Source organism: Schistocerca serialis, chromosome 4 (genome assembly GCF_023864345.2).
Source record: "Schistocerca serialis cubense isolate TAMUIC-IGC-003099 chromosome 4, iqSchSeri2.2, whole genome shotgun sequence".
Lineage (NCBI taxonomy): Eukaryota > Metazoa > Arthropoda > Insecta > Orthoptera > Acrididae > Schistocerca > Schistocerca serialis.
Window position 1 is genome coordinate 454750350 of NC_064641.1, and position 23278 is coordinate 454773627.

The window sequence follows — 23278 nt, forward strand, 5'->3', positions numbered from 1 at the left end:
CCATATGGAAAAAAATTAATGCGACAGGAATTATAATTTAGAGGTGAAATTTCTACCAAATTTCGTAAATATGAGGTCTATTCGGAAAGCAAGGAACGATCGGTCGCGAAAGGGAAACCACTGTGAAAACTAAAAATGCTTTATTTGCAACACTTAGCTACATCTACCAGCTACTTCTCTTCATAGTCGCCGTCCCGAATTAGACATAAGACGTAGAGTTGTACCAACTTTCCTTACCCTCGCCACAGAAGACAGTCTCTATGCTTTCCGACAATTTTCTACGCTGTACTGCTGTTGGTGTCGATGCCAAATAGGCAACGGCTCATTTGAGCGGAGATGAACATCAGAGGAGCGAAGTCCGGGTTGTATGGTGGGTGATCGAACACTTTCCATCGAAAACGCTGCAGGAGCATTCTCATTGGCCCTGCACTGCGCGGTTGAAATAGTCATGAAGAAGGAAATGCGTGACATTTACGTTCTGTGAGGTTGCATGAACTAAAGTGAAACCTCTCAGTAGGCACCCGTACTTGGAGGGGGGGCCCTATTTTCTAGGCATCTTAACGCGCTCATTGTGCGCTCGGAACTTAGAAGAGCGAATTCACGCTGTCTACAAACGTACTAGAGATACTATCCAACACATATGAGCAAAGCTTCAGCAGATTTTCACTGTGGATTCCATTTCGCAATCTATCCTTCCTACATAACTGATTATTTGTATAAAAATGCAGTGAGAGTAAGATAGCTTTACTACCCCTAGAAGTGGGAGTGACGATGAGAAGGGGTCCATACAGAAACGTCCTTTTGGTTTATCTTCCCTGTAATTAATTGAGTCGGAATGCTTTAAAAGTAAGAAGCACAAGCTGTCTCTTATATGAGTTGTTTAGTGTGTCAACCAGGTGGGAAGAACGAGCGCTGCAGCAAGCCAGCGATAATTTCAGTGTGTTTCAGGGCAAAGATCATGCCATCCGACAATACACAGTCTGATTATAATTAAAATTCCAGTTTCGAAACACTGTAAATAGAAAGACGTCAAATTTGAACGGAATATTATCGAGGAAGGGGAAAAAATTATAGAAACAAAAGAAAAGTAACAAAAATTTACCACTTGATGGTGCTATAACAGTCAAAAGAAAATAGGTTTGGCTACAAACCACAGATGAATTGTCTACATCTACATCTACTGCTATTCACAGTAAAGTGCCTGGCAGAGGGTTAAATGAACCACCTTCATGCTGTCTCTCTACCGTTCCACTGTCAAACGATACGCGGGAAAAACGAGCACTTAAATTTTTCTGTGCGAGCCCTGATTTCTCTTACTTTATTGTGATGATCATTTCTCACTATTTAGGTGCGTGCCAACAGAATGTTTGCGCAACCGGCGTATGCTGATAAAATAGCTCCATATTTAGCAATTATATCCAACCACTCGCTCACAGAAAGATCCGTACATAAAGACTGGAAAATTACTCAAGTCACACCAATACCCAAAAAGGGAAGTAGGAGTAATCCGCTGAATTACAGGCCTATATCACTAACGTCTATTTGCAGTAGGGTCTTAGAACATATACTGTATTCGAACATTATGCAGTACCTCGAAGAAAACGATTTATTGAAATATAGTCACCACGGATTCAGAAAATATCGTTCTTGTGAAACACAACTAGCTCTTTATACTCATGAAGTAATAAATGTTATCGACAGGGGATGTCAAATTGATTCCATATTTTTAGATTTCCAGAAGGCTTTCGACACCGTTCCTCACAAGTGTCTTCTAACCAAACTGCGTGCCTACGGAGTATCGCCTCAGTTGTGCGACTGGATTCGTGATTTCCTGTCAGAAAGGTCACAGTTCGTAGTAACAGGTGGAAAGTCATCGACTAAAACAGAAGTAATATCCGGCGTTCCCCAACGAAGTGTTATAGGCCCTCTATTGTTCCTTATCTATGTTAACGACATAGGAGACAATCTGAGTAGCAGTCTTAGATTGTCTGGAGATGATGCTGTCATATACCGACTTGTAAAGTTATCAGATGATCAAAACGACTTGCAAAATAATTCAGATATGGTATCTGTATGGTGGGAAAATTGGTAATGGACCCTGAATAAAGAAAAGTGTGAAGTTATTCACATGAGTACTAAAAGAAATCAGTTAAATTTCGATTACGCGATAAGTCACACAAATCTGAAGGCTGTAAATTCAACTAAATACTTAGGGATTACAACTGCAAATAACCTAAATTGGAACGATCACATAGATAATACTGTGGGTAGAGCAAACGAAATACTGCGATTCATTGGCAGAACACTTAGAAGGTGCAACAGGTCTACTAAAGAGGCTGCTTACAATACGCTTGTCCGCCCTATTCTGGAGTATTGCTGTGCAGTGTGGGATCCGCATCAGGTGGGACTGACGGATGACATCGAAAAAGTACAAAGAAGGGCAGTTCGTTTTGTATTATCGCGAAATATGGAGATATTGTCGCAGACATGATACGTGAACTGGAGTGGCAATCATTAAAACAAAGGTGATTTTCGTTGCAACGTGATCTTCTCATGAAATTTTCTATCTCCAGTTTTAATACGAAATTTATGATGTGAGTCGCACAGTAAACCAAATGTTCTTTGCAATTTGCAAGACCTCACAATTTCGGCATTGAACAGTTGTGACACTGTTAGGTAAGCCTTTCCAGGTCGGCAATGTCATACAACAACGTATAAAAATAATCGGTTTTTATTTGTCTTCAGGCCAAAAACTGCGTAAAAAGCAAGAATGAAATCGGTTTTTAACTGTCGTGAGACTGGCGAAAGACATATTCAATATGCTGCCCTCTGTTTTCGCCACAAGATGAAAAGTATTTTCCGCAACAGATCGGAATGTCACAGGGATCATGTTCAGAATGTGTTGCGCAAACGTGCCTTAAATCCAGCAACGTTTGTTGTTGCAATACAGGAAAAGTGTCTTTCAGATAACCCCACAATCAGAAGCCACATGAATTAAGATCAGGTGATCTGAGTGGCTAGGCTGTAGGGAAATGATAATTCTAGCATTTCCAAAATACCTCTGCAGCAGCCGCTTCATTGGCTTTGCAATGTGCGGAGGATCACCATCTTGAATAAAAATTATTCTATCAAAAAATCCACGCTTTTGAACGGTTGGAATTACGTCGCTACGCTACAGACTCACATGACGTTTACCAATCACGGTGCAGGTAAAAGGAGCCGCAGGACCCAACTCCTCGCAAAAAAATATGGCTCTACGATAAATGATGCCGTCAGCCCGCACCACACCGTTACCTTTACAGAATGAAGCGGTACCAGCTTGTGTGCGAGCTGATTTTCCATTGCCCGTATACTGCAATTCTGTGTATTATCATGTCTTTGGAGATGGAAATGGGTTTCGTCTGTCGACAGAATTTTTCATGGTCATTCCATAAGAGCAAGAAATTCTAGAGCAGACGTTCGTCTGACAGGCAGGTTACCGTGAACCAGCTGATGAGCATGCGTGATTTTATATGGATAGCAACAAAATTGAGGCACTGTATGTCTGGAAAAGACTCCTCGACCTCCTCCTGTAGTGCTGTAGACACGTTCGACGACACCGTCTCTCACGCATTGCTTGGATTTGCATCTGCAACTGCCTGACTGACTAACGACGACGCTAATTAACTCGGAAACGGCGCAACGCGTCGAAATTTTATCTTAACAGATATTTCTCAGCACAACTTACCCTTCAACACTGTTACAAGCTTTTCAGACTACTTCTAACTGCCGTGTAGAGTATTAAAGTAAAAATTTGGAAGCTCATTTCTATTGCAACAAATTTAAATTACAACAGAGGGTGCATCCGGTAAGGTAGATGGACATTTTAGTCCCTGTTATTTCCGTTTCCATACTGTGAAGCCGTGGTTCTTGTGTGCGTGGAACACAGTTCCATCTGTTGTGCAAACAGTGCTGCATGTTTTGAATATGAATCCTACTTATGATATGGTGCGTATTTTACGCTATGTGTTGCTTTGAAAGGTTTATATATAGAGGAAGATTACTTCCAAATCTTGTGGTCACAACTTCATTTTTTTGAGGCTATTTTCTCCCTCTCTCCCCCTCTCTCTCTGCCGTCCCCCCTCTCCGTCCATTCCGCCCTGCCCCTTCCATCGCCTCTCTCTCTCTCTCTCTCTCTCTCTGTCACACACACACACACACACACTTTTCTTAAATGTTTTAGAACACGGCGACAGTTAGAAAATGTATTATAGAGCTTGTAAATTTGTGAAAAAGGGGAAAGATTACGACCGATCTTCCCGTCGACTACTGCGTATTTACAGAGGCAGGACAAGGTGTGACTGGGAAACAGTTCAGCAAAGTACTCCCCAAATACGTAAATACGTTTTGCAGAAAATAATGGTAAACGCCCCAGTCGTGGTTCGCTGGTGTAGTCGGTGAATACTGCACTGCAAATCTAGAGTTCAAACCCATTGTGATGCTCTCCTGGGAACTCTTCTGGCAACGATCTGTTAATATGAGAAATGCCAAGCTATACCGTCGTACGGAGTCCACAATAAACTAGGATCGGGGAATGGCAAGGGCATATCGGAGGCAACAGAATTATTCTGGTGGCAGCAGTATTTATTTATTACAATGTCCTATATAATCTGATAAGTTGCTGTTCACCGCGACGTCGGATACCGCCTGGTGACGTCGCGGGCACGTGACGCGGTGAAAAAGTATGCAAGCGGAGCAGACACGGACGGGGGATCACTCTAGCGAAGACATGGGATGCCAGTGGGGAAATACATTGAGATAAGGGACGTTGACACAGGGAAGATTATTATTACGCGGAGCGTGTGAACGAGTATCTCGAAAACGGTGAAGTTGGTCGAATGTACACGTGCTACTGTCGTGAGCGTTTACGAAAAGAGGTAGGACAGTGAAACTACCACTAACCGCTAAATCGTTGAACGTCCAAAACTCTTACAGAACGTGGGATTCGAGCGCTTGTATGATCTGTTAAGTAGGATAGAGGGTTATCTGTAGCAAGCCGGCCGAAGTGGCCGAGCGGTTCTAGGCGCTACAGTCTGGAACTGCGCGACCGCTACGGTCTCAGGTTCAAATCCTGCCTCGGGCATGGATGTGTGTGATGTCCTTAGGTTAGTTAGGTTTAAGTAGTTCTAAGTGCTCAGAGCCATTTGAACCATTTTGATCTGTAGCATCTCTGCCGAAGGAAAGAAATGCTGGTGCACGCACAAGTATTTCAGACAATACCATTCGTCGTACATTGTTAAACATGGAGCTCCCTACGTGCCACCCCTACGTGCTCACATGTTGACCCAACGACATCGTCGGTTACGATTGCAATGGGCCCGAAACCAGAGGGATTCGACGTTCGATCAATGGGAACGTGTCGGCTCTTCGGGCGAATGAAATTTTTCCTGCACTAGGTCAATGTTCGTCTCCACGAAAGCTTTCATAGACGTAAACGGCAGCTCGAAACATGTAGCACGCTATGGGAGACATTGTCTTGCGTTTGCATGGGACCTGTACTACTGATCGAAGATAGATTGGCAGCCGCGAACCACCTGCATCCCTTCATGCTTGATGTCTTCCCCGACGATGATGTCATCTTTCAGTGGTATAATGGTCCGTGTCTCTGAGCCAGAATGTGCTATGGTAGTTTGAGGAACATTGTAGTGAACTCGCGTTGATGTCTCGGTGATCAAATTCGCCTGTTGTAAATCCTATGGAACCCATCTTGGTCGCTATCAGGCGCCTTTACCTCCTTCGAAAATCAGCACCCCATTATTTACGCGAATTACATGACCTTTGCGTAGACATCCAATGCCACATACCTCCACAAACCTACCAACAAACTGTCGGATCCCTGATGCGCAGTATCAATGATGTATTTCGTTCCAAAGACGGACAAACAAATTGTTAAGCAGATGGTCATAATATTTCGGCTCATCAGTGTAGATACATCCATACTCTAGAAGCCACAGCGAAGTACATGGAACACTCTATAGTTCCTCGAATAGTGATTCTTACCGATTCATTCACTCTGGTAACACATTCACACCGGCATGTACCACCGGTTACTCGCGCTAGATATTCCCATGGGGCTGCGTGAACCACTGGTGTCTCACCCAAGATCTTCCCATCGGACGGCGCGACCCACCGGTGGCTTACGCTCGACTCTACAAATTATGCTACTAACAACGTGATATCGTATGATGTACTACCGATCAGTCAGGCGGCAAGAATATCTCTGAATACAATTTTGTGTGACCCTTCAACGACAGAGCTTTCTGAACAAGTGAGATATCGTGTAATTTGTGATTAGTTTAGGGTAAAATTGTTTTATGTCATCTTTCGTTGCTTTAAAAACGAAATTCGATGTATTAAATACCCAAGTGCGCGCGGGGTTTTGTCTAATCTTGTCTTCGCTGTCTCTGTGGAAGCGACACGTGGGAGGCTGAAGAGTATCTCTAGATTCTTTACTTAATACTTGTTCTCGAAACTTTGTATGTAGGATGTTGTTCGATAATTAACACCTTTCTTCAAGTGTCTGCCAATTCAGATTTATCAGCATTTCCTTGACGCTACAAGTCAAACAAATCCGTGGCCATTTTTTTCTCCCCTGTTTTGTACATCTTCAGTATCTCCTGTTGGTCCCATCTGGCACAAGCGCCCCACATTCGAGCAGCGTTCTAAAATGGGACACACAAGGGTTTTGTAAGCAGTTTAGTCTGCAGACGCCGGTTTAATAGCTTACGGCGTACGCTGCTTTACAGTCAAATTAGTTACCTTTTCAATTTGTGTCTCCTATGTTTCGAAGGTTGCACTGTCTAGTTTCGAAGTTGGTGCTCCATCGTAATCACTTGTTACAAGACATGTTCTGTTTTTCTGATCCAATTTGTTTTCACATATCCGCACATTTTCATTCACCCACTTGCGTTGTCGTTCTCATGCGTCTAAAACACCACAAACGAACTCTGATGGGAAAGATTAGTTTAATGAAAAAGCTAGGGCTTGATAACTTGAATAACTAAATGATGTTCCTGCCTGTTGACTGTACAAATCACTTTATTTTACACTGCTATCGTGATTTCGATCTTCATTATCAAATACAATAATGCTGGGTACAATTAAAATTTTGTTTAGTGAAGTCATCGTCAAGAACCGTAGAACAGTTGGAACTTAGAATGAACTTCTGTAAAGTCATTACACGTGCAGCTGAAAAACTCTTTCAACGCTTTGTCATACTACATATATTTTTCTAGGGAGTAAAGTTCTAAACTAAAACAAGTAGAAAAAAAACCTGGCCTGCCGATTTTATATGTTCCGAGACGAGAGAGAGAGAGGTAAACAGTAATTTTGGGCCTGGTGAATGTCAGTTTAACTCATTTTAAACTGTAAATACAGAGTGTCTCAGTTTGAACAAAGGAATGTAGTTGGCGGTTAGGACCAGTAATCTAACACATCTGGAGAGTTCCCTCAGAGCTCGCTTGTAAGACGCACATAGCCTTTCCTATGAACGACCGACTAGGGTGGCAGTAGAAAGTACCGCCTATCTTGACAGTCCACTGTTTCCCAGCTGGGACAGGGTTTTTAAATAGGACTCGGTAGAGTCACATACCCTCACTTTTGTGGGTGTGCTGCATCAGTTCACACGAAGCGACCGCGTAGTCGGTGTAAATCACAGAGGACCCAGTTGTAGGCCTCACGCATTTATAGGGGTAGCGATGATGATAAAGTCCCATACTCCTTGACAGAGCGTAGGGGAACGATGCGGGAGACCCGGTCCGCCGTACTAGGCAAGGTCCTAGTGGTGGTGGTTTGCCGTTGCCTTCCTCCGATCGTAATGGGGATGAATGATGATGATGGTGAAGACGACACAACAACACCCAGTCATCTCGAGGCAGGTAAAAATCCTTGACCCCGCCGGGAATCGAAGCCGGGACTCCGTGCTCGGGAAGCGAGAACGCTACCGCGAGACCACGAGCTGCCGGACTAGTGGGGAGGTGACAGTCTACTAAAATCGAGCATTATGTTTACTATTTGCTAGATGTAAATGATCCATGTGATTCACTCAATGGAAAGTAATAGCCAGCCGCCGTCTATATAACCCGGCTAGTTAATACGTCATCGCCGGCCGCGGTGGTCTAGCGGTCCTAGGCGCGCAGTCCGGAACCGCGCGACTGCTACGGTCGCAGGTTCGAATCCTGCCTCGGGCATGGATGTGTGTGATGTCCTTAGGTTAGTTAGGTTTAAGTAGTTCTAAGTTCTAGGGTAGTGATGACCACAGTAGTTAAGTCCCATAGTGCTCAGAGCCATTTGAACCATTTTTGAATACGTCATCATGGTTGCTGCTGATAGCTGGTACTTCTCTCTCTCGCTCGTCTCAACTCTAAATTGGCTTTCTCTATACAGTTTTCTAACTTTTACTTTTATCGATGGTTGATCACGTATGAAACTTGACATTGAATATTAGTGCATTCTTTCCTCCCGATTTCAGTGATTAGTTGTCATATTCTTGTTTGTTTGTAAATCTAAGATTCATGATACATTTCACTTAATGAGGCAAATTTGTGATTCTCCCGTCGTATGTGGTAAGCCCCTTTCTGTGCACCTATGTCCCCATGATAAGTTAGATTAATCGATGTTCAAACTGACTGCTTGTTTCACGTCTGTGAGCAGAATCGTGACATACGTTTCCAAGGCCACATGGTATTGCATCTTCTCTTTCGAATTTACGTGCTATGTGTTAGCGAAAATGAAAGAAAAGGAAATGCTTACAACCACAACTTTTTACTCTTATCAACTAAATCCATTTTTTAAAAACTTAATCGTTATGTAGGATCACAGTGCGGCGAGACTTTTCGTCCACGTTGGTGCTTACAACTTTTTACTCTTATCAACGAAATACATTTTTTTTAATTTTATTGTTGTGTAGGATCACAGTGCGGTTAGACTGTTCGTCCACGTTACCCAGATTATGGCCCCCAGACTGAGGCTGTGTTCTTTGACTTCCGAAATACGATACAGTTCCGCACTTCCGCCCAATAAACGAAATACGAACCTGCGGACTATCACACCTGCTGTGTAAATAGACTGAAGAGTTTCTAGCAAATAGAACACAACATTTCATTCTTTTCTGGTAGGAAAGTAACTTCTGGTGTTCCCCAAGGGACTGTTATTGGACTATTATTTTTCACGTCACAATGAGGCATTTCGCGGACGCTGCTAATGTTTACAAAAGAGTCGCAATCCTAGAAAACTGCATCGAAATGCAGGAAGACCTGTAGAAGATCGACCCTCAACAAGAACAACTGTAATGTATTGAGCATAAATAGGAAGAAAGAGTCGTTATATGATTACACGATTGCAGAACAGTTACTGGAAACAGTCACGTCTATAAAGGTCTAAGGCATGTGTAGCAGTTACAAGTGTAGCGAGCACATAAAATAATTGCAGGGATGGTTGATGCCAGACTCAGTTTCAGTGGAAGAGTCCTCAGAAAATGTAGTACACGCACAGTGAAGGTTGCAAAACCGTCGTTTGACCAATACCTGAACATTGCTCGTCAGTCTGAGATCAGCACCAGAGAGGATCGACATAGATGAGACATGCACGCGCCATTTTTCTGTCGCGCGCATCGAATATGGATAGATGCGGCCCTGGTTTGCCTTTCTTTGGCCGTTTACGAGGAAAGACAACCACGCTGTCCCGCGAGGTGGCTCGCCAGTGAGCGGTACGCTTTGATCTCGGGCTGTTTACTGGCTTGCTGAAGGCAGCGAACTGACTGGCGGGAGGCTCTCGGTGTTGTTAGTGAGCCGCGGCGTGTTTTCCCTCGCGGTTCACGCCTGAGTATGGCGAAGTGGCGGCCTGGCCTCTTGTTCCCTGCTGTCAGTGAATGGTATGGATTCGACCAGACCAGCACCTTACACCCTTGTGGTGCTAATCGCATCATGGAATTACCTTATTTTCTCAAAACGGTACAAAAGTTAATGGTAATCATCTGCTTTAAGTGAAGGTTTCTGTTTACGCGAAGTTTCTTGCTTTCCAGCTCCTTGATTACGTCCGCCTTGTGCTTTCTCACCGTAGTGTCCCGCCGTTTAAGTTATGAAATGTTTTCCTGTTGCACTTGTTGGAACCACGCATTATGAGTCACTGTGTGACTGTATAAAGAGTTTAAATGTCAGGTTAAGTGCACAGAGTGGTCATCTATCGTGGTTTATTTAACGTACGATGTTTTCTGATGCTTATTTGTGCGATTTGTCCACCTACAGCAACTTGCATTTGATTTGTATATGAAGTTCGCCATGCTCGCCATCGCCATGGTAGGTCTGTTGTTTTCTTAAAGCATTGTTTTGTTGACTGATTTTCGTCAGTAGTACCTCAGTGGACGACTGCCATTTCCTGTTTGAGGGGCACTACCAAGCTGGTACATGCGCTGTTTTCGTGTAGGACGTGTTGATCCTGTCACGTTCTCCTACTCGGTTTAAGTTTCTACAGAGCAGTTGTTACGCGACACATGTCGGCTATGGCAACGCTGAAGCATATTTATCGAAATTTTTACTAGTATAATCTGCTTTATTTGGTTTTAATTCTTTTTACAGGCTCTGCAAGTCATGTAATACCGAAGCTTGTGTGATTGGCAAGTGTGTCAATGAAGTTTATTATGTTACAGATAGTACTTAGAATCACCGTCATGAGTGTATTGTACAAAAACATGGTTCAAATGGCTCTGAGCACTATGGGACTTAACTTCTGTGGTCATCAGTCCCCTAGAACTTAGAACTACTTAAACCTAACTAACCTAAGGACATCACACACGTCCATGCCCGAGGCAGGATTCGAACCTGCAACCGTGTACATAATGTTATCGTATCCTGTCTGTGTCCAGTTGGTCCTATTCATGTTCATTAGCCGTTTTAATATGCTTAAAACTAGTGGATCGCTATAAATATCTGTTGATTGGTTTGTGTGGCTGATCGGCTGAGTTAACTCATATGTCTTATTATAATTTGGCAAGTGTTTGTTTTGCTTTATCCATTTTCATTACTGCGGTACTTGCGCAGTTAATTTGCCATGTTTGTCTGTTCTGTTTGCTTTTCGTGCAATCTTTTAGGCGTTTCCATGTGTAATATTCTAAACCTGCTCTCCATTAAAATTGCAGCTTTGAAGTTTTACTTGTTTATTCACTACAAGTTCCTGTGGACGAGTACTATGTAATTCTTTAATTGAGTGATCAAGAAATGTTTCCCCTTTACCGTGTCTTTTTGTGCTATCAGTGTTTTAGGAATTTTATTATACATCGGTTTTTGGTAATTCTACAGCATTGCATTTTATCGCTAAAATTTTACATTCACATTGGGCTTTGTTGACACCAAAATTTTCAATTCCGAATTGAGCACGGGTAATCGTGATAATTTTTGAAGACTGAAATGTAAATTTTGCAAATGCGTAATCCGAGGAACTAGTGGTAACATGTGTATCCAAGAAATCCATGCTGGAAGCTATTAATTTCAATCTCGCCTTGAGCGTTATTTCTCGTGCCTTGTACAATTCAAGTCAAAACTGCACGTCAGAGAAACTGTAATCACTTTTGTTTATTTTGTGGATTTAAGATAATTTTCTTTTGTTGTTCCGCCCCAGATACACGTTCCTAATTAGATTATGTCTTTCGATCACTCTGGATCATGTTCGGATCTCAGTAGTTGGGTAAGCAGTATGTCTTATCTACTAAGAGCAACATATCAAAGTACTCATCTTAGATATCTATACAGTTGCTGAATCTCCCAAGACGATTACGTCGGCTATGGTGATTTTTGGGTTGCCACTCAAGTGTGTATTCGAGATTAGGAGTATGTCACCACGTTTTCGCCTCTGTAACTGACGTGAAGTAGTTATTAGTTGCACTGCCGACCTATACTTGAAGCTCTACTCATAACCTGTATTCCATTTGTATTTCTTACCACTTACTGGATGGTGTTATAATAAAGTTTGTCTGTTCAAATTGTTTATGTTCTGACGCCCAGTAACTTTCCATCCGTTTCAAGAGGAAATAGAGAAGAATAAAATCACAGCAGCATGTTTCCGTACAGATTCATTTGGTAAGCGCGAAAGCATCACTGAAATGCTCAGCCAACCCCAATTGCAGACGCTACGACAGAGCTGTTTTGCACAAAAATGTGGTTTAGCATTAAATTTCCGGCAGTGTACGTTCTAGAACAGATAACCAGTATATTGCTTTCTTCCTAAGTACACGAAAGAGCCAAAGAAAGTAATACACCTGCCTAATAACGTGTAGGGTCCCCGCGAGCACGCAGGAGTGGCGCAACACGACGTGCCATGAACTCTAGTAATGTCTTAAGTACAGCTGGTCGAGTTGACACCATAAATCCTACAGGGATGTCCATAAATCCGTAAGAGTGCGAGGGGATGGAGGTCTCTTCTGAACAGCACGTTGCAAGGCATCCCAGACATGTTCAGTAATGTTCATGTCTGGGGAATTTGGTGGTCAGTGCACGTTTTTAAACTCAGAAGAGTGTTCCTGGAACCATTCTGTAGGAATTCTGAACGTGTGGTGTGTCGTATTGTCCTGCTGGAATTGCACAATTCCGTCTGAACGCACAATGGATATGAATGGACGCAGGTGATCAGACAGGATGCTTAGGTACGTGTCACCTGCCACTCATATCTAGACGTATCAAGGGTCCCATATTACTCCAAATCCACACGACCCACACCACTTCAGAGCCTTTACCAAATTGTGCAGTGTCCTGCTGATATGCAGGGACCATGGGTTCATGAGGTTGTCTCCATACCCGTACACGTCCATCCGCTCGATTCGATTTGAAACGAGACTCGCCCGACCAGGCAACATGTTTCCTGTCATCTACAGTCCAATATCGGTGTTGACGGGCCAAGGCGAGGCGTAAAGCTTCGTGTGGTGCAGTCATCAAGGGTACAGGAATGGTCCTTCGGCTCCGAAAGCCCATGTCGATGATGTTTCGTTGAATGGTTCGCACGGTGACACTTGTTGGTGGTCCAGCACTGAAATCTGCAGCACTTTGCGGAAGGGTTGCACTTCAGTCACGTTGAAAGATTCTCTTCAATCAGTAGTTCTTACAGGATCTTTTTCCGGTCGCAGCGACGTAGATGATTTTATTTTTTGCCGGATTCCTCATATTCACGGTACACTCGTGAAATGGTCGCACGGGAAAATCCGTACTTCATCACTACTTCGGAGAGGTTGTGTCCTATTTGCTAGTGCACCGATTATAACATCACGTTAAAACTCACTTAAATCTAGATAACTTACCATTGTAACAGCAGTAACCGATCTAATAACTGTGCCAGACGGTGCTTGTCTTATAAAGGCGTTACCGACCGGAGGGCCGTATTCTGCCTGTTTAAATACCTTTCTATTTGAACACGCATGCCTGTGCCAGTTTCTTAGGTGATTCAGTGTATACCTCGCGGAAGGACCACGAAGGTGATATTAGAAAGATTCGAGTTCACTCAGAGGCTTCCCAGCAACCTTCATCCTGCGAATCATTCGCGACTGAAACATGAAAAGGAAGTGACACTGGCACTCAAAGTATCTTCCATTACACACTGTAAGGTGGCTTGCGGAGTATAGGTGTGGATGTAAATGTAGACGCAGAAGAGATCAGCGGCTGACAGAGGGGCAGATGCCGGTTCCTTTGGTAATCCAGTGCCCCGATGTATTCTGCGGCTAGACGACTGATTATCTCTGCAGAGTTGAGAACTCTGAACTGCAGGAAACTCTGCTCAGAGGTAGCCACACAGCAAACGAAGCTTAGGCGCCGTCCGTTTGCAGCCTAAGCCAGGCCGGGGCACGCCAGAAGAGGCACCGACAGCGGTAGCTGCAGAGGCAGAGGCGTTCCCGCTGCGTGATATGCTGGCGCGGCTGCTGGCTGCTGCTGGTGGAGAGGCGGTCGGTGGGTTTTTGTGCTGGCCACGATCAGACGTCGGCGCGATGTCCGTACAAGGACGGCGGCAGAAGGGCGTCTGCGGCAGGCAGCAGCGGCGCGGAGGCCCGTTTCCCTGGGAACCGCGGCGCGCACTCCGCCGACTTTCCCTACAGGCCAGCCCAATAGTCTGTCGCCGTGCCTACCTGTTACTGCTCCCGGTTCTCCATTTACCAGGCCTCAGTCAGCAAGAATTTAGAGAGTTGACACTGAGGTGACCAAAGTCATGGGATGGCGACACGCACGTATACAGATAGCTGTAGTGTCAAGTAAACAGGGTATAAAAGAGCATTGCATTGGCGGGGCTATCATTTGTAGTCAGGCGATTTGTGTGAAAACATTTACGACGTTATTGTGGCCGCACGACGGGAATTCACAGACGCTGGATAGTAGTTGGAACTCGACGCATAGGACATTCTGTTTCGAAAACCGTTAAGGAATTTAATGTTGTAATATCTACCGTGACACGAGTACCCCGGGATAGCAAATTTCAGGCATTACCCCTCACCACGGACAACGCAGTAGCCGACGGCTTTCACTTAACGACCGAGTGCAGCGGCGATTGCGTAGAATTGTCAGTGGTAACAGACAAGCAGCACAGCCTGAAATAAACACAGAAATCAATGCGGGACGTAAAACGAACATTTTCCTTAGAACAGAGTAGCGGAATATGGCGTTAGTGTGCTATGGCAGCAGACGACCGACACGAGTGCCTTTGCTAACAGCACGTCATCGCCTGCAGCGCCTCTGCTGGGCTCGTCACCATATCGGTTGGATCATAGACGATTGGAAAACCGTGGCGTCGTCGGATGAGTTCCGATTTCGGTTGGTAAGTGTGGAACGTCTCCGTGAAGTCGTTTCATAGACGCTTGTCTCACTAGATTCTGTGCATCCTATTCTGTCCACCGCCTGATCGCGGTTTAATTTATTAACTCTCCCAGAAAGCCTGAGCAGTCAAACTAAGGCTTATTAAATGATATTATGTTTGATTTCATTGTATTCTATAGGAAATCATGACCTGTATTTATTACGTTTTTCCCCTCACCCTAACTTATGCGTGCGTGAAAGTGACTGAATAAATGTTTTTACGTGTGGTTTCGGGTTTCTTTTGTGGGGGACGCTGAGTTGGTTGTCGTGTGCTAGGAGCAGGTGATGTTTCCTTCTCGTTTGGAGGGTAGCACAGGATGACCAACTTAGGATACCAGTACCTGGACAGAGAGGTTTACCTCTTTTAGTCTGTGGTTGGCTTGTCTGTCAGGTTGGTAGCGGAAGCCTACCACTCTGGTAGCTTCTGTTGCGCCGGTAGTTATGAGAAGCTCTGTGGAGAAAGGCACTCTGCAGCTAGCGGTTGGTGAGTACAGTTCGTATCTCCTAGAGAGGGTTTCGGCTGATAGGAAGTAGGTCGAATTAGAACTTCTCTTTGTTAAATTCGTGACATATTTCAGTACTTCAGCTTAATTGAAGCGTGTGTAGTTATCTATTTTCGGAATGTGGCATAAATATTTTGTTAAAAATCGGCGATGATGCTGGTTGAAATTAAAAGTGTGGAAGTTGCATTTTTCCTTTCGGACAGTCGTGGGTATGTAGACTAAATGATTGAATTATTGTGTTCCATTTCCCGTTTCCGTTTTTTGTGTTTTTCCTTTTTAATTGCGCGATTCTATTTTTTGCGAATTATTTAGTTAAACTTCTTTGTTCAGGCACCAGTCATGTGTATTCAGAGGATGTGCATCAAATTTAGTAATGAAATAAATGTGCTACGTAAAACATAAACTTTGCGTCCTTTATCTTTCTCATTGATGCCAGTTTTCAAATTAATTTTCTATTCCCTGTTTTTTTATAATTTTTTTTATATACGACATACAATGTCGTTCATCTTGTTAGTTTCTTTTTTTAAAAAAATTGCATTCTTCTAATTAAATTCTTAATTTAATTAAACTGATAATTTCCAGTTCGGTCTTTCCTTAATTGTTAGGAAGGGCTTGGGCTGGTGCCTTAACCAGAAATTGCGCACAAGGGTTACGTCCCCATTATTCTTGGTACATAACGTATGTCGAGCCTTGGCTAGGATCCGTTTACAGTTCTACATATATACTTTACAAGAGCTATAGTAGGGTCCGAGTGAAGGGCAGACCCCACGAAGCGGTGGACCCAAATTGTCAACAAGGCACTCCGTGAGCTGGTAGTGGCTCCATAATGGTGTGGCCTGTGTTAACATGGAATGGACTAAGTCCTTGATTGGAAACGGCTATGTTCGTGTACTTGAAGACCATTTGCAGTAATTCAACGATGAAATTTTGATGGATGACAATCCTCCATGTCACTGGGCAACAATTGTTCGCGATGGTTTGAAGAACATTCTGGACAATTTGAACGAATGATTTGGCCACCCTGATCGCCTGAGATGAATTCCATCTAACATTTATGTGACATAATCGATTTTTCAGTTCGTGCACAATATCCTACACCGGCAACGCTTGGCAGCGGCTTCCAAAGTCTTTTTCAGTCCATGCCACTTCGAGCTGCTGCACTACGCCGGGGGAAAAAAAGTCCGACACTATATTAGGAGGCATCCCATGACGTTTGTCAACTCACTGTAGTAAATCTCATTGTCGGGTCACGAGGTCCAGTTGTCCATGTGTAGGGAATGTCCGGCCGCCGAGCAAAGAGGCGTTGATCGCGAGACCACTGCTGCTGTGGCCTGTTGTGCTCACCATGACTGCACATCCGAGGGCCCGGAGTTTGAAGCTCTTGAGACCAACAGCTCGAGAGTTATCGGTTGAATGATATCCACATGTGCATCAATTACACGACATATCCGATTGGAAAGATTGAAAGCGAGCCTAGAGCTCGTCTGCATGGAGTAAGTTTCAATCAGTTTTTTTTGAGTTGATTAGTAGTTAAATCAATATAGATTTCACTGAATCAATGGGATTTTTTCTCCCTGACTAGAATTTGATCAAATTCGGACTAAAAATTTCGTATTAACCCCAAGTAAAACATCAACACATCAAATAGCAAAATCAGATGGCTCTGAGAGAGCTTGGCTGCACAAGTAACGTTAAGAACACAATTTCGAAAACGAATTCACATTTATTCACAAGCAACTTCAATTACTAACAATAATGATCATTAATGGAACGTGTGATACTATCTGTGCGACATAGTAACTATTTCATTGTCTGTTCCTTAACACGTAGGAAAAGGCTCAGTTTGTTATAACGAAGGATTCGTCCCAACTACATGTACACGCACGTTCATAACAAAATACACACGCAGAAAGACGGTGGGCCAGAAAAACGTTAGCTTTGCTGATAAACCGCGTAGTCGATATCACCGGTAGCATTTGTCCATCTGGGAGGTACAACAAAATACGAAAACATATAGGTTGGGGCAAATAAAAGTGGCCCGAAGAACAAAGCTCCAGGGTACAAAGAAACACGGCAAAGGAAAGGAAATACAGTATTAACCTGACTTTAGCAGTTGTTGAAAGTGACCACCAATCATCTCTTGGCACTTTTGGGTCCTGGTTGCTGAAGGCCGAAGGAAGCTGGGCTGCTGGACTTGCTGTAGCCTCATCCAAACATTCTGCTGCAGTTCTTGAACTAAATGACGTTACTTTGACTTGAGGGCTTCCCACACAAAGTAATCAAACAACTACAGAGCAAGTGAACTGCGTGGACAGCTATGGCCGCCACCAGACTGACCTCTGCTAACAACACCGTTAGGCGTGAAGATTGCGTAAATGTGCTCCAAGGTTCGGCCGGCTGTATGGGCAGTTGCTCCATCCTGTTTAAAGTAACTGCAGGTCTTTTCCTCCTTCGTTATTGCTGCCACAAAATCCCGTCCAATCGTATCCACTCGCCCGGGCCACTTTTGTTTGCCCCATCCTGCATAAGACAAAAGCAAATTCTCATACGATTAGAAATTCAAGCTGTACAGCTTGCTTGGATAAAAAAATAACGTTGAGCTGAGGACTTCCCACGTGACGGAAAGGCACTTGGCATGCATTAAGAAATCAACATAAAGAAACAGGTAATGAATATGAAATTGGAAAATGCAAAAAAAAAATTTAGCACGGCACACACACACACACACACACACACACACACACACACACACACACACACACACACACACACACACAAAGCATTCAAACATAATAGATTCACATTAACTAAAGAGATACATAGGTTACACGAAGTACTTTCCCATCGCCAAGTAGCGGTAGAACAAAGAATCGCATTAAATAACTAAAATACTAATAAACATAGTCGCACTCTCTAACTGAAATAGATACCCCGGTAAGATTAAACTTGGTTGTACTGCTACGAAACGAATTCACATGTCAACCTCGACCAAATTCTTACACATTATAACTGCCTGAACCTACATAATAAGGGATGACCAGAGCGGACTACCACACCTTCCGAGGATCCAGTGAACAGTGCTGTTCCACGCTACCAGGCACACGTTCCCAGACAGGATCGGAAATGGACAGAGAAAATACGTTCCGATTACCTGTATTACCCGTAATGTCTCTTTAGCCCAGCAGAAGTTACTTAGTCTGTACACAAAAGTCTGACTAAACTCTCAGTACCACTCAAAGTTTCACGATCTGCGACATAGTCGCGAATTGAACAGTGACGCGAATATAGAATAAATTTCCTTTACTTCACGTCTCTGGTCACAAATTTTTTGTCATCGGACATCTGACGACAAAAAGTTTGTAACCATAGACAAAACGTTTGTGACCATCCCTGCGCAAGAACCAAAGTGCACGGAAGATATGCACACATTTTCTCTAGCAGATGACAAAGAATGGGAAATGGAAACACAGAAATATAACATGGAAATGTAATAAACAAACCGTGAAATGAAACATTGGTGTATATATACACTTATTATACCTTTAAATGTACGTAATGAAAAGTATAAATTGAGAAATTAAGTTGCCACTGTGACTGTCTCATGAAACACTCTGCTGCTCCTCCTTCTAACCAGATTCGAAAGCACGGTTGTACTGACTATCAGAGGTGCAAATTAGTATAGAAAGGCTGAAGGCAGCTCAGTAGTGCCAATGAAACGGCTCACATTAAGACCTTTGACAGTGTTTTATCCAAATTTGATTGAAACTGAGATCTGCACTGGACTGAATATACGAACACCAGATTTGGTATGAGTCTCTAGTAAGATATTATATTCGTGCGGTTAGTGACCTTTTGAGATCGGGCAAGTAGTTTTTGAGTTATTGGTGTTGATCGTAGCATTATAGGTTACATGGTCTCAGTTTTGGTCCAGGTTCAGAATTATTAATATTACTGTATAGAGCAGGTCGGACGAGCAAGTTGTGTCAGGTCTTATGCCCTTCAAAATGACAACAGTGGGCATAGAAAAATTTTAAAGAACTCAGGTCAATCGTAAAACAATATACTTTTTTGTGAGAACAATTCCTACGAACATAATTTTACAGACAGGATGCTACGCTTTTCACTGAGGAGAAAGGAAGTAATCTTTGATGGAATAGTTATAAGGGAGCTGGTTGATTCCAGAGTTACGGAGCGGGAAGATATCAGGAGGATGGTTAACCTTTACAAGGCCAGTGTAACTCTAAAAATGAATAAGCGTTTTCATCGATCCGGTCCCGTCAAATATATAAGGCGCTGGAATTTGAGTACAGCAGTTAGTTGGCAGTGGAGCTACGCCGAGACCTCGGCTCTCGATTCTCTTATCCATTGAAGGTTACAAAATAGCCCACTAACAGTGTTCTCGGTGAGTCAGCGATGTGATATGGAGATACTGTGAAAGTGTTACGGCTAGTTTCGGACTGTTTTTGTAGAGTTTCGCCGAGTGGAGACAGTACTGTAAACTATGACGCCGAATTTTAACTTACACGTCTGTGCTGGACTTAGAACAGTTAAAGTCGTTCGATACTTAAAATTACTTTAATTACGTTTGTTTAAGTTCTGAACGATTACGCGTGCATTTTATTCCATGCCAAAAAAGAGCCCTCTTTTTGTAATGTACTACTTCAACCAGGGACTCTGGTCACGAGAAACGCTGCTGGTGTTTCTAATAAGTCGTATCCCTACCCTAAGATATTGCTGGAGGTTTGTATAGTACAGAATATAAACTGTCTCTCTGCTTGTTCCCCAGCGTTGTCATTGACTTGGGGAAAGTACTATTTCGCAGGTGCTCCGACACATCAGGAAGTCACTGTGCTTGTTATGCAGATTAGTGGGATATTCCTGGTCTGCCACTAGGACATATCTCACACCAGTATCAGTAGCCGCATGATGAATCTTTTTCCCAATCTGACGTTTTCATCTTTTGACATCCATCGGACCTCTCCAAACGGTAGAGTTCGTCTCCTGGCACGTCCGTAGAGATTGTTTATATCGAAGCAAAGGATGTAACTCAATGTCTCACATATCCTGTACTCTTCCTCACATATTCACGGATTATTTGCCTTCGCATACCTATGGACGTACTGGCAGAGCTCCCCACAAATCCCGCATATATCAACATCAGTTAACAGTTCGATGTTGACATGTGTCTTCTTTAACACTGCATTCCACGAAACCTCTGGTGAATGCAGTTATATCGGGCAATTGGTCTCATAAAGTAGCTCAATCAATTCCAGGAATATGTATGGAAAGACCCCCTTGTTTGTCACAAGCAGAAATTTTGCATCATCAGGATACGTGGCTTTGGTGATGCACATATCATCCCGACGCATTCTGTCAGCACGCTTTTAAACAGGTGCATGATTGGACTGTAATGATTCAATGAAGCAATGTGCTATCCTTGGCGTGATTCGCTGGATAATGAAATGTATTTTTTTACATTGTCAGTTATGACACCGCCCTTACCATTCTTGAATGTAAAATCACCCAATTGCTCGACAAGAAAATGAGCATCATACCCCTCAAATTATGGAAGAAGACGGGTATGAGTTGTGGCAGTTGGTACTTTATGTGAGTTCCAACGTGTAAACTTCCCCTTAGATGACAATAGTTTCTACGTGGAGTTCCTGGTTTATGCCCAACAGCAGCCCAAAAATATTATATCGAACTGCCTGCTAGCGTAAAGCATCATTCTCCTGTGAGCTGGTCATTGGAATGTTTTTACCATTAAGATCATCAAAATGCCACAGAAGTTTTCGAAACTCAAAGAGCGCCTTTCCAGATCTCTTTCCTGCATGTCGGAAAATCGGCTTACTTGAACGCTCATCTTCAGGCTGCAATGGCAGAGTCATCAGGAACTTTGGAAGATGAAGTAAGTCAGCTTGCCGAAATAGCGCATATTCTCGACAACGCCATGTGACTGAATACCCGAAAAATATTTCAAAAACTATGAAGATTTTTTAACCAATGTACACATAGCCTTGGAGAGTTCTGCGCCCGTCCTGCAGAAAAAAAGGATGACCTAATATGAGGCAATACTTACATCGTTGGTTGGTCGGCTGTAAGTAATCACTTTCCAGAATGAAGTTCTCACTCTACAGCAGAGTATGCGCTAATATGAAAGTTCCTGGCAGATTAAAACTATGTGCCGGACCGAGACTCGCACTCGAGAGCTTTGCCTTTCTCAAGCAATCATTCTACCCACATTACTTGATTTTCATATAATAAATTATATGCTTACATACGTCCCTTCCAAGAATCGATCAGGAAAGGAAAGTAGTAGGCAACAAGGCGTTCTTCGACCACCAAAACACACAAAAAACAGGGCCCTGCAACGAGCCATGGGACGGCTACAGATTGCCTTCTTGTTAAGTAGTAACATGGTGCGTTGAGAAGAGTCCTCTAACAGAACATTTTCATGCTTCTCGCCTCGCACATGGAACTGCAACGAGCCGGGGAATCTGAGAATAATGATCCCAAATAATTGGCAAACTTGTTCTATATTGTTCGTGTAACTGTAGGACCGTATGTCCCTCCTGTAGTACTTATCAAAATTCAAAGACATCCTTATCACCAACCAAGCTATCCAAGCAAGACTAAAGACCCCTCTCCTAGCTTCCAAACTTTCTTCCGGGCGTGCTAGTCGTGCAAGTTTCTTAGGAGAACTTCCGTGAAGTTTGGAAGGTAGGAGATTAGGTACTGGCCGAAGCAAGGCTGTGAGCACGGTTCGTGAGTCGTGCTTGGGTATCTCAGCTGGTAGGGCACTTGTCCACGAAAGGCAAAGGTACCGAGTTCGAGTCTCGGTCTGACACACAGTTTCAGTCCGCCAGAAAGTTTCATATTGGCGCACGCTTCACCGCAGAGTGAAAACTTCATTCTGGAAACATTATCCAGGCTGTGGGTAAGCCATATCTCCTCAATATTCTTTCTTCCAGAAGTGCTAGTCCCACAGTCGTTCACTTTGTTTATTTGAAATGGCTTTCTTCAGGTACATCTATTGTTATGGTGCTTTGGAACTTGTTAATCACAGTTAACAATTTTCCAAAGGATACTTAATGCAGGTCGTCACCATCAACTCTTCTGCACCATAGAAACAAGACGGCGGCCGAAACAAATTTTATTTCGATTTAACTATCGACGTGTCGATCTAATGTTATCTGTTACAGTGTCTTCTACAACACTTGCTGATGCCGATGAAGTATATTACAAGAAGAGAGAATGTGACAATCTAATGTTAAAAATGACATGTAGTCAAGTTAGTTGAGCATCCGAACCACGCTTGAATTATGCAAAAAGTTTAACAAGAAACATTGGGTCAATGAACGTAGATACAAATCAATATATAATGGAAGCTCAAACAGCAGATGGATAACAGGAGACCGGAAAAAAAGAGGACGATGGGAGTAGAAACAGCAAAGACAAGACGCAAAACGAAAGTAAAGTGCATAAGGAATACCGACAACGCTCCGCTCCATATCGGGCTCTTCATCTCTCGACTCCTACATTTATTTATTCCACTTACCCTTCACCCTCCTCCTCTCTATTTCAGCGCTCATCCCTTCCTCAATAAGGATAAGTACTGATCTTGTTGTTCATCCAAGTAAAATTTGAGATGTTTTATGAAGTATTCTACACATTTGTCCAGTGAGACATAGAAAAAAAAATTCGACAGTGTAAAATGGTGTAAGATGTACGAAATTCTGAAAAAAATAGAGGTAAGCTATAGGGAGAGACGGGTAATGTACAGTATGTACGAGAACCGAGAGGGAGTTATAAGAGTGGACGACCAAGAACGAAATGCTCTGATAAGAACGGGTGTAAGAAAGGGATGTAGTCTTTCGCCTCAACTGTGCAATCTACGTATCGAAGAAGCAATGA

General features: G+C 43.2%; 1 protein-coding gene across 1 annotated transcript in view; it reads left to right on the forward strand.

Annotated features, from left to right (window-relative positions):
- The first annotated feature begins 10316 nt into the window (after positions 1 to 10316).
- The window catches only part of LOC126474533 (atherin-like), a 149194-nt gene continuing 136232 nt past the window's right edge, over positions 10317 to 23278 (forward strand). The window contains exons 1-2 of the mRNA XM_050102004.1: positions 10317 to 10334; positions 13844 to 14122. Coding sequence (XP_049957961.1) covers positions 10317 to 10334; positions 13844 to 14122 — 297 coding nt within the window. The remainder of the gene's footprint in view (positions 10335 to 13843; positions 14123 to 23278) is intronic.